The sequence below is a fragment of the Ammodytes marinus genome (assembly GCF_949987685.1).
Source record: "Ammodytes marinus genome assembly, chromosome: 16".
In the NCBI taxonomy this organism is placed as follows: domain Eukaryota; kingdom Metazoa; phylum Chordata; class Actinopteri; order Uranoscopiformes; family Ammodytidae; genus Ammodytes; species Ammodytes marinus.
The window spans coordinates 24,215,188-24,227,787 of NC_137220.1; the positions used below are offsets into that span (position 1 = coordinate 24,215,188).

Genomic DNA, 12,600 nt, shown 5'->3' on the forward strand with positions numbered 1-12,600 from the left:
TTTACCAGCCATGTGTTCCAATACCCATACTTCCATACTATTCAGTATCCCAGAAAAAGGTTTAGGATACGCATGTCAAACCGACGACTAGGCTATGCCAAATATACCAGGATGACCTAATACATCCAATAGCATTTTGCTGTATTTATGTAAACCATCATGCTTTGGTATGTAGTATAGTTAAAAATAAAAGGTATGGGATTTGGAATGCAAGACAGGTACATGAAAGCTAGTTGTACTCCAGGATGGAGATGCACCTTAACATTCATGGCCCTTTCAGGCACATGCGCACCACAGCGCGCGACACTTCAGGAACAGTTGAATTTGTCAATTGATAAAGGAGCTGAGAAAAATATGCTACTGTCGCACTTCTGCTGTGTCACAAAGCCGAACATTTTCTGCAGCCTTAAGATTAAAAGTGACTCTAATAGGTAAATATGTTAATATAAAACGCATTTAATCGAGCCCAGAAACATTCAAAACAATTACATTTTTTCAAGAGTTTTTGAATTAGAAGTATTGAATACATATACAGTCTGTTGAAAAGCCTATTTTGTATTAATTTATTCTTTTGGTATTAAATCAAGTAACTTTCTTATTAATAATTATCTTTTCTTTAGCCCATACATGTTTTAATATATTGTATTATGCAAAATTATTTTGAAATCTGAATGTAAAATAAAGACCCTAGTGTACAAAAGCGAGGCACCTCAAACACACACACAGTGTTTTCACATAGATGCAATATTGAGGGCTATGTAAGTTGTGTGTAGACTGTCAAAGTGTGTATATATTATATTTTGAATGCAAGTCATTTCTTTCTGCGCACGTTACATAAATGGGTATTATTGCTTTTTCCCCAAAGAACATTAATATGCATTCATTGTTCTTCGTAAGTCTGTACGTCACATGCCGAAGAGTGTTTTGGTATCAAACATTTAATGCTGACACACCGAGAAGTTGACAAAGCTTTGCTCACAGAATGCTTTGAAGGAAAACACGTTCCGAATTTTTACAAAATAAACCAAATGGCTTCCAAGTAAATATGATTTAAAAGAAGAAGCATCGGTGAACAATTCCAGGTCTGAATGAAACATTGAAACAAATCTTTACAGAAATTAATTTATCAATTTACATAAACTTTACACACGTTCCAACATCTGTTAATTATGCCGTTTCCTGTCCTGGTGAAAGTTTTGAAATAGGAACACTTCCTGAAATAGTCATTCATACATCAATATATTACAACATTATACTTAAAAGACTCTAACATCTCCAATGTACCGATTAATAAAGTCATTTCTCATTCAATGGATGGGCTAATATTCCTTAGAAAAATCACAATAACCAATCATCCAAAGAAACAAGTAAAATGACTGACTGACCTAATGAAGTGGATCTATTTCAAGTGGCTTTGAATACATCTTTTTTTTTAAGTATGCTATATAAACAGCTCGCAGTGTTGTTAGTAGTTGTTAAGAGAAAAGTTGGATTAAGTGCATAGGAAGTCACTCCTTTGGAACACGGAAGCCATCTTTTTCTTTCCGGAGACTTCTCATGGTTTCTATCGGTTCCGTCTGCTTAACGTGGTCTTGCACGGACTTCTCTCTGAATGAAAAAGTCAAAAAAATACATTATATAGAATAATAAGTTCAACAACAACAACAAAAACTACACTCACACATAGATCTTTGGGTGCACTGTTTGGCTAAAATAATACATTTAAATCATGCTGTACATACTTTACTCTCATGAAGGGATTAAATGTGAATTCATCTTCCAAAGTGGATGGAATGGTTGGTTCATCATTGCTGCATTTCTCCTAAAGGATTATAAAATACACAGAGGTTATCTTTCTATTCTATTAAACTGTTTCAGTGCTTGATCATATGATCGAGGCAACATCCAGTACCTTTGCCCACTCCAACTTCTTCTTAATGACTTCATTGTCTGGTTCCACATGACGTGCAAATTTCAGATTGCTGACTGTGTACTCGTGACCGCAGTAAACACGCTAAAAACACAAAACACACCATAGTTTTAGTCAGTCTATCATGCAGCTTAAGTGTACATTTTCAGACTCCTGAATTCCACCGTTCAGTCTGACATTACAAATGGAATGCATATGGTTACCGTTTCAGGAGGCAGGCTTCCCAGAACTTCTATCAAGGCTTTGTACATCTGCTCTGCTGTGCCCTCGAAGAATTTACCACAACCAGCCACAAACAGTGTGTCCCCTGCAAGGAAATAAATAAATAAATAAAATGTCTTCATGACGTTAAAGGGTCACACATGAAAAAGGTTCTGACTTGTTCCAGAGGCAGTATCAATACTTATTGATCAAGCTTGACAGATTTTATTGTCTCCACTATCACCCAGTATTTGACTTGTTGGAGTATATTTAATTTGATGTAGACGTACCCGTGAAAACAGCGGGTGGCTCTGTGCTGTTTTCTTTGGTCACATAGTAGCAGATATGACCGGTTGTGTGACACGGCGTGAACAGGCATTTGACATTGAGTGAACCCAGCTGGGGAAAGAATGATACCAGTGAGCAAACATTAGTCATTAACTGGGCATATATATATATATATTCAGAGTTTTTTTTAGAAAAATTGTTTGGCATTCTTACTTTGAAACTGTGCGAATGAGTAACTTTCTTCGTAATAGCATCCACTCTGTCATCTCCTCCATAGACTTTGAGCCCTGGCATTAGCCTCACCAGCTTCTCATTTCCACTAGCATGATCCCTGAGGAGATAAGACATTATTTTTGGCCGGTTAGACTGAGAAGGCTCTCATGAATATATAATGCAAAATGGTGGCCAGTGGAACACTATGTGTAAAATATAAAAATGAACTTATCGTGTAGCTTACCAGTGGTGATGAGTGGTCAGAACGGTTGTGAGCCTTACGCCATGTTTTCTTACGGCTTCCACAACCTGTTGAAAGCACAAAGAAGGAAAATATAATAGCAAATGAATAATTTACAATTCTGATAATTGTTCAAATGCATTGATCAAGCTAAAGGTTCAGAATATCTGTTAGTTCAAGCTTTTTCTATTTGAGGATTTGTCGCTCATTTTCTGTTTTAACATCATGACAAATTCAATGTGTGTGTGTTTTCATTTATTAGTGCATCCAAGGATTTTTTCCAAGCATTTTATCAATAATTTTATCCCCAAACACTTTCTTAACTCCACAGGTTTTACAGAAAAAGGAAATATCCTTGTGAGGAAAAAAGAGGAATGAAACATACAGTATATACCATAACAGAGAATTACAGTACATCCCTAATGCATCCTATCGTATCCCTATCCTATAAGTTGATCACGTGTTTTATATGAAAATATGGATCTGTACAAGCAACCAGTAGTGTTAAATACAATTTAGTAAAGTAAAAAGTAAAAAAATGTTTTATTTAAATCGGATATTTAGCAGATTAGAAGTGTAGGGTATAATAGAATGGAAATGCCAGAAGAGTACACTGAGTAAACTGACCTTAATGGGCTCCACCGGGTCAACAATAGCTGCTTCTTTGGAGTCCACATCGATGAGCAGGTACATGTAGTTGTCACTGAGGGCTGGGAGAAGTTCAATCCTCATATTTGCTTGTTCCACCAGAGAAGACTTCCTCACTGTGGCATGGAGCAGAGCAGCTGCCTGGGCCTTGACTTCCAAAGGTGCTTCACAGAGGGGGAAACAAAGCAAATATTTAACAGACACACTCTGCAATGTCATACGAGGACAGTACACCCTCCGATAGTCTTAATATAGCTCATTATTACATCATTATAAAACACCATTTCCCCTAAAAATTTTGGGGAAATTAAGCCAAAAACCAGGAAACAAATGAGCTTTATTCGTTAGCTGCATAAAGCCATTTGTTTCCTGGTAGCAAATGGCTCGACAAGTATTCAACCTGTGAGCTGATATAGGACAGAAATATACAAGGTAAACAACAGCAAAATAATGTAAAAAAAAAAAAACTCCAACATGAGGTAATTAAAAACTCCAACATTTATAGTATAAGTTCATCAAATTGTGTTTTTATCTGTCTATAGTTAGATACACATTGTAGTGTTTATACCACAGGCCTACATACCTTCCTCCAGTAGGCCTACAGTATTCTACTCTACTGTAAGGCCTACACAGTATTTTACTATTTTACAACACACACACACACACACACACACACACACACACACACACACACACACACACACACACACACACACACACACACACACACACACACACACACACACACACACACACACACACACACACACACACACACACACACACACACAATATGAATATATTCAGTTTGGAAACTATTTCCAACGAATACGCCTGTTCTGCATAATAGCCTAAATAAAGAAACTTGAAGACATAAGGAAACCAACGCCAAAATATCAAGATATATAAAGAACCATTAGGTGAGCAACGTCAACATTTATAAACAACGTTAGCTCCAATGCTATCTTTAAAATAGTTTTTACCACCTAGCTGCTACAGAAGTGATCAAACTGGACTGTCATGGAGGAGGTTATGTAAGAGGTGCAGGTGGTTGCTCTGACATGCCAGCTGTGCTCATCTGACAGCTCTCCTCATGAGACACGGCGAAAGGAAAATAAAACCCTGTTAGCCCTACGTAACTAGAAAAGGTTTGCGTAGTTACACAAGCTATAACACGCAGGCCAGCTAGGCGTTTGCATACTAAATAAATAAAAAAGAAACGTACCGAATTTGAGGGCTGTTGCAGCTCCGAGTAGAGTGCAGGCACTCCCTGCTAGCGTCTTGAATAACATTACAACTATCGCGTATCACGTATATGTATAAACAAGAGAAGTTTGGTTTCTGCTTCAGTTCCGCTTCAACTTTAACCTCCCAGCAGGCTCCACCAATCAAGTCTGGGGGTGTGGATCGTGAATACTCGTTTTAACGCGTGGATATGTGATTCTACGCATCTATTTAACAAGGAATCCATAAAAAACACCATCTAGATTTATATGAGTTAAATAATTTCACATGTGTGCATTATTTTAACTTCTCAAAAACAACGATTTAACAGTTTTGATTATATTTTTGAGTTCGCAGCATGTCCCTTCAGGCTTGCCGTAGGTCAATCATCTGCCTTCAGGGAACCGGAGCGTCGGTCAAAGTGTAGTCCGTCCGACTGGTGCTGACTGCTTCAGTGCGGCTCAGACGTTCACGTTTCCACTCATAATGACAGCCAAAAATATAACTCGATTCTGGGAATGGGGCAGGAAGATCGTTTGCGTGGGGAGAAACTACGCGGACCACGCCAAGGAGCTGAAAAACGCGATTCCCACGGAGCCCCTGCTGTTCCTAAAGCCACCTTCAGCGTACCTGAGAGAGGGCTCCCCTATCCTGGTGCCCCGGTACTCCAGCGAGCTGCACCATGAAGTGGAGTTAGGGGTGGTCATCGGGAAGGGGGGCACGGCTATCCCCCAGTCCGCCGCCATGGAGCACGTCGCGGGCTACGCTCTGTGCCTGGACATGACCGCCCGGGACGTCCAGGAGGTGTGCAAGTCCAAGGGTCTGCCCTGGACGCTGGCCAAAGCTTTCAACACCTCATGCCCCGTCAGCGACTTCATCCCCAAGGAGCGCATCCCGGACCCGGGGAGCGTCAAGCTGTGGCTGAAGGTGAACGAACAGCTGAAGCAGAGCGGCTGCACCTCCCAGATGATTTTCTCCATCCCCTTCCTCATCAGCTACATCAGCGAATTCATCTCGCTGGAGGAGGGGGACCTCATCCTCACCGGGACGCCCAAAGGAGTCTCCGCCGTGCAGGAGCACGACGAGCTGCAGGCCGGTATCGAGGACGTGGTCACCATGAGCTTCAGAGTAGAGAGACAAGACCTGTGAATGAACACTCAGACTCGTGACTTTACTGGAGGGTTAAAAATAATAATGTATTTTCAATATCTGTGGGGATCAGCAGATGGCAGTGCTGTGCCATCAGGACCATATTTATGATGATATACTTGAGCCTGTAGTCTTGGCACATTATGATCTGTTTTACTGCTGTGTTAACTACCTAAACCAACACATTTTTTTAATCATTCACAATCCATTGTCTTAGTCCCAGTCTCAGATCAACTGGGATGGAAGAAGTAGGCTATTTGTAAAATGTTGACTCAAATAAAAGGTGCAATAATAGCTGTTGTAAAACTTTTTCTCAAAAGTAAAGCTCTTGCTTTTTTAAATGTAGGTGGAAGTATGATCCTGCTGTGAAAAGTCAAAGAAGTAGGCTAGTTATTATTGGAGAAAGAATAGGACCAGCCCCTATAAGAATGTTATTATGCTATAGGGGAGACCAGGGACAGTTATGACAAGGGACATTGTTGTAAGACCCTGTATTCCTCCAATCAGAAACAAGGTGGAGCGATGACACTCTCGCTGCATAGGCTCGGTTAAATCGTCTTTTACAATCAGGGAGTCAGATTTGAAACTTCCAGAGAAAGCTTTAATATTGTGTTGATTTTGTATTTTTCTTTAGTGGAGAAAAATTAACATTAGAATACTCATTGACACAATACATAGGCCTACACCATACCCAACATATTGTTATGTTATAAGTGAAGATTATCATTACGTTAATGCACTAACCTCATAAAAGACACAAAAGGCTATCCAGAGCATTTTAAACTTTGCATACCGTATGCATGTTGTATTATGTCGCTAGATTGTGTTACTACACATTCTCAATCTGTGTGGTGTAGCCTTCAGAAGCTTCAATGTGATATAGAGTTGATCCCGGACGAGTTCAAGTTGAGAGAATAATTCATGTTAGTGAGGGAGTTTAGAGGACCGAGGGGTTTGGCACTGGGCTTCTGTGGTAACTCGTACATTTGGAACACATTTAGCTGCTTGTTGTATTAACGGAGATGTGATTTCTTCAGAAAGTTTGATGGACCACTCTTTCTGCTGAAAGCTACCATATGTTTCACTAACATGTTTGTAACTGCACCATGAACCCTTCAATGACCCTTAAATCTGCAAACACCAAAAAGACTCCCCTATTGCCAATGGCACTTATTAAGTGGTATTTCGGTTCATCAAGTCTAATTTTTGAGGCTGTGTACCTTCATCGTAACCACATTCTTTTTGGACTGTTTAACATCTGTTCCAGGTTCAATTACAATTCTCCCACAGGCTTCTCTGTTTTCAGGATCAATCAGAGCCTCCATCAACCTGTCCCAGGCCAGTCTGCTGTAACCCGAGTCTGTGTACATCATTTCCCCACACCTGTGGGGCATGTTGTCTCTGAGACTCACAGGACCCAAAGCCCTGGCCCCCAGGGGACTCTGGGGTTATACATGTCCATCATTAAGGCAGTTTTGACAGATTCAATTAGATTTGGGATCTGGGAGATGTGTGTTGTGTGTGTGTGTGTGTGTGTGTGTGTGTGTGTGTGTGTGTGTGTGTGTGTGTGTGTGTGTGTGTGTGCGTGCGTGTGTGTGTGTGTCCGTCATCAAGCTATAGAGCCCGGGTTAGAGCACAGTACGGCATGTGCTCACAGGTGTCGTATTTTATGAGATATGAATCATACATTCATTGTCCCTGTGTTACTGAAGGTGTTACAGCCTCACAGGTTTTTTAACAATGGCTTCAAAGTGCGTGCTCAGCTCTGGTTTAGCATTCACCATGTATGTTGTCATGGAGCAGGACTCTTGAGAAGGTCTATCTGATGCTTTCTAGGGAGAGGGGGATTACACGGTGGCCACAGTCTTCCGATCTAGAGCCCAACACTAACACATGATGTCAACTTTCAGATGAAATTGAGTTAGGGAGATTAACTTCCTCATCCCATTTTATACTGAGCAGAAATTGGCATAAAGATACATTTTTATACTATGGTCCACACTAAAAATATGAAATGTTTCAAATGCTATTAGACACTTTGCAATGAAAATTGGTACACACATTTGTGTTCCTCTCAGCGTGAATTGTAATCACTCTGGAGATCGCCTGACTTTTCACATATAGACCCAAAGGCGATGTACGCTGGTAAGACAGGATTCAGCAGGCTGAATATATGGCTTGTTTTACACCTATACCGTAATGCCGTATGTGATACTGTGTCACTACATGTTAAAACATCTGTAAGTAGCCATCAGTTCATCAGTAGGTTTTGTGTAGAGGTATATATCTTGCTGGAGGTGAACAGGTCAAATCTGTCAGGTTCACGCGGGGGAAAAAACTTTAACATGACTACAGGCGTGAACAGGTATCGTTGGTTTATATGGATCCTAAAGGGATATTGAGTAGGTTTCTTAAGTCCCCTTAGGTTAGAAAGAAGAAGAAGTGTGTTGAGAAAAAAAAACTCTTTCTGATTATAAGCTGCAAAAGGGCCACAATAAACAGTCCTTAGATGACCCAAAGTCATTACTTTTGAAATTTCAACAACAGTTTACATAGGGCTTTCTTTTTTTTTTACATGAAATTTATTTCAAGCTCCAACATGTGAAAGTGTTTTACAGCTTGGCTGCATGTGTGCTCGTGTGTTCAGTAAATGACCATTCGTGATGCCTTGCTTTGCGTGCTGCACTGTATGTCACCAGACAGAGCTGCGGTTCGGCCATTCTTGGGAGGAAAACCACCAACACACAGAGAACCCTTGGAAGGACTGAGTCAGGCAGGATGCATATGCCATATCACATCAAAAAGACATGCACTCACATGGCCTGGAAATTGATTTTAATTCATCTTTGGAACGACAGAAGAGCTACTGTGTGTGTGTAAGTTTACATTACTTTGGATGCCAACTCAGAGCTTAGGGCGAAGACATCTTGTCTTTATCCCACGTTTTCCTGAAACCACAGACACGTTTTGACTGGTTGTCCTGCATGTGAACAATTACAGCCCATTTAATTAATCAGCCTCATACTGCATGTACAAGTGGTTGGTTGGGGATTAATAACACCATGGAGCAAATGAAGAACCAATTTGGGATTTTTGTTTAATAGGCCAAACTCAAGGGCTGTATTTAACTCTCAGCGAATAATAAACGGGGTCTTTGGCGGATTAAATCAAACCATCCGTGAAGGCCAGGTGTGGGCCTCTCTCATTCAGAGCGATTCACTGTACATAGTGTGCTAGCATTTTGTTTGAAGATGCAGGTGGAGGGAAAAACGGGTATTGTAGCATGGAGTATACTGTAGGTTTGACAACTTAACGCAGCATTTGAAGTTAAGGGTTTTTCGTTCATACAGATGTGTGTACATTTTTAGAGTGTTTCTAGAGGAGTTGTGTTTTTATTAATTTTTTAAATGCCGTTTTAGTCCGTGGTGTGAAGGGTTTATTTCCATTTGGCAACAGAGTCACGGTTCGTACCTCATCTACCACGTGTTAATCCGTCTATAAACTCAGATTTTTCGTGCGATAGGCCGGCGTGGGCTAGTATTTCTCTGGTTTAAAACAGTGTGCACTGAAAAGGGTGCAGAAAAACAATGTCATAACATCCTAATGTAAGAGTTCTTGATCGCTACCCCTAAATATAAGTTTGCCAATTTGACTTGAGCTACCAGCAAGGACTATTTTGAAAAATCCCTCTAACCCAAATGACTCTCTCATCAATTAAAGCTGGAGTCACAAATTTAACAAGATGCTGTGAGGCCTGAACCGCAGAGAGGAGAGAGAAAGTCCCAGAGCATTTCTTCCCTGAATGGAAGGAGACATGCGGTACGGGTGGAAAATGTGCGGAGTCCTCAGTATGAACCGTCTTCATTTGTGGCTCCTCAATGGGGAACCACTTTTACACTCTAATCCTACTTTCTATCTTGCTGCGTAGAAAATCACCCCCCTCCCCCTCTCCTTTCAGCCCTCGGAGTGGTTCATCCCTCCCTTACGGAGTGTTTCTGATTAGTCTGCCATGTGCCAATTATTCCCAAATGAGAGCCACCGCACAAAATATACATCCCTCATCGTGCCTAATCTCGACTAGCCACAGTGGCCTGTAACTCAATCCACGTTGGGGCGATTTTCACTCATGCAAACAAATCCACAATGGGAGGAATTGATGGCATGCGTTCAGTTGTGGGCTCCAGATCCTTGGAAGCTGCATGCCAGCGAAAGCTAAACAAATTACTGTCCCCATGAGAAGGGAGGCTTGAGAGATTTACGGACCTGTAATTTATCGACTTTGCCTTTTATCAATTCTAATCCAGAATATCTTTCAAATAGATTTAGAGGAAAATATATTGTCTTCCTATCATGTGGATTTTGTGTAAAGTGTTGAGCTGAACATTGCTTTTTGACTTTGTCTTCGGGTCCACGGTAAAAAGAAGGGAACACAAAACCTTAAAAGAATTCCTGTGGATTTTACTTAAATGTGTGTACCTCTCTTTTGATTCTTTATCCATTATTGTCAACAAACCCTAGAGAAGGACCAAAACCAACATGAGTAGATGTTACAAGTATTGACTTTGTCGCTAAAGCTTACTATACTGTGGTCTGATTCCTCTGAGCCACATGGACCCCCCATTGACATATTGTTCATTCAAATGACTATGTACGTTGTAGTTTGTTTTTAGTCCATCACACTTACATTTATTAAGTGGGAACAATATGGGCTTGGGGAGAGCCACAGACAAGGTAGGGAAGTTGGAAAGTAATGACAGATTTTTTCTTTTTTAATGGGATCGGTTTATGAAACCAAAATGTTAAAAAATATATATACAGCACTTCCAAGTGTTGTGTCTTTTTGATATCTGTTACTGCTGGAAAACCACTCAAAACAGCCAGGAATGATTGTTTTATTCTGACGTCCATTCCTACAATAAATTTGTAATGGGGACGTAAAAGAAATGTCTGGAACTGTGTGACACCATCATACGCTTTTTAATCAGCTCGAATCGTGAATTTTGTGAATTGCCATGCAGCTAAAATATTGATGACAGGCTCGTAAAAACATGACTAAATCCTGGTGGTGTCTACAGATTCTCATGGCAGATACAAGTGGAGGTTGGCTGGTCGTGTGCTCACACCCAGCCACATGGTCAAACACAGACCAGGGGCTAATACCTAGGCGTGTTTGTGTTGATTACATAGTTGGATGAAGTTATGGTTCGTCACATGTGCAGTGGATCATTTTCACATACCCCAACACACATCTTTAACTCTCGGTTTTGGGGAATGTATTCTCAATTATTCCCTCCATATTTCTTGCTCTTTCTCACCTCAGTTGGATTTCACACATCATTACCAGCGTGTAGTGACAACTGTTGATTATGCCGAATGTCCTGCTGATTTAATGATACATAACGACTGGGCTATTTCCCATGCGAACGCTGGCACAAATGTCTTTCCCAGATGGCAGAATGGGAAATCAGTTATCTTTAATGTATGCTGCTGGGCTGGCACAGCGAAAAAGGCAGCCATCACTATGACTGGTAATACAGTGTAATAAAAGTTGGCAAAGATGAAGTGAGCCAAGCGCATTTAAATTTTTAGCAAGGCCCACTAAAAGCTCATGCCAGACATATAAAACAGAGGGGGGAAAGTGACAGAAATACTGACAGGAATTAGAGAGGTCAAGGCGTATGGGGAGGGCCAAAGCATTGGCCATGTGTGCATGCAAAATCGCCCCCAAAAAAAACACACTATAGCATGCTATGCAATGTGTGCAGCCGCTCAGTTCTTTCACTCACAAACTCACAAAACAGACATTTCCACATAAAGGTCAAGGTTAATCGATTTGATTAAGTATTTGTGTTAATCATTGAATGCAAATACTGATCAAGCACACTTCCAAGCATTCTAAAGAAAACAAGAAAACATCTGTAACTCAGTTTTTCAGATCTTAAAGTGGGTTCCTTTTTTTGGTCAGAGCAGATGTTTGTTTTGTTTTTTCCCCCTTCTTCCATAAAGGATAGTACACCATGAAAGAGAGGAAGGAGGGGGCTTTCTGAGTGAGCTGACATCTCTCATAATTAGAGGCCACATAGCACACGCAGGCCTCAGACAGTACATGTGGTCGCACTGTGTGGAAGTGGCGAGAGGGAAAAGCAGCGTTAGAGAGGATGAAGAGGAGAGGGGAGAGACAAAGCGAGATTTATGTCTGAGAACGACAGGGGAGAAACTGAAGTTTAAGTTTAAATTTGAGAGCGTAAACAAAGGAGTGAAGTAGAAAGGGACAGAGAGAGAGAGAGAGAGGGGGGAGAGAGAGAAACAACTTTGTATGGCAGCACCAACACAGTGAGCAAGACATAAAAGAACTGATGAAACTGAAGGTTTTCAAAACAATTGCGTCTGAATGCGGAAACTTTTGAAAACTCAAGGAAAAACCTTTCAGTTTTTAGTGAGACCATGCAGTGTTGTGTTTAGGTGGCCTGCGACTTTCTGTCTAAGCCCCCTCAGTTGGTATGCCGCATCTACTATCCATTCAACTAACTAGCTAAAGTATAGGAGTCAGGTTAAACAAATAAAGAAAGAAAGAAAGTTACACAGGCAGTTGCGAGCTGTAACCTATTTTCAAAAGGGTTTCTGGACTTATAGATGTTTGAAATATACTTAAAGTTTTTGACCACTAGTAGAGCTATGGAGCATTTTTTGTCCGAGTGAAGTATGA

The 12,600-nt window shown here is 40.7% G+C and overlaps 2 protein-coding genes across 3 annotated transcripts; one reads left to right on the top strand and one right to left on the bottom strand.

Annotated features, from left to right (window-relative positions):
* Positions 1-939: 939 nt before the first annotated feature.
* On the bottom strand, positions 940-4,884 carry hagh (hydroxyacylglutathione hydrolase). Of its 2 annotated transcripts, none has more exons than XM_080043313.1 (9): positions 4,747-4,884; positions 3,501-3,685; positions 2,877-2,941; positions 2,633-2,750; positions 2,422-2,530; positions 2,134-2,237; positions 1,913-2,014; positions 1,743-1,822; positions 940-1,608 (listed from the first exon to the last, which is right to left on the bottom strand). In XM_080043313.1, exons 1-9 carry the CDS (start codon positions 4,811-4,813, stop codon positions 1,509-1,511), a joined length of 930 nt encoding a protein of 309 aa, XP_079899439.1. In that variant the 5' UTR covers positions 4,814-4,884; the 3' UTR covers positions 940-1,508. The 2 variants fall into 2 exon arrangements, with proteins under 2 accessions (XP_079899439.1, XP_079899440.1); XM_080043314.1 differs by lacking the exon at positions 4,747-4,884 and adding an exon at positions 4,505-4,541.
* Positions 4,885-5,150: 266 nt separating this feature from the next.
* fahd1 (fumarylacetoacetate hydrolase domain containing 1) lies at positions 5,151-6,178 on the top strand. Its single transcript, XM_080043624.1, has one exon. It carries the CDS (start codon positions 5,232-5,234, stop codon positions 5,892-5,894), a length of 663 nt encoding a protein of 220 aa, XP_079899750.1. The 5' UTR covers positions 5,151-5,231; the 3' UTR covers positions 5,895-6,178.
* Positions 6,179-12,600: the final 6,422 nt, after the last annotated feature.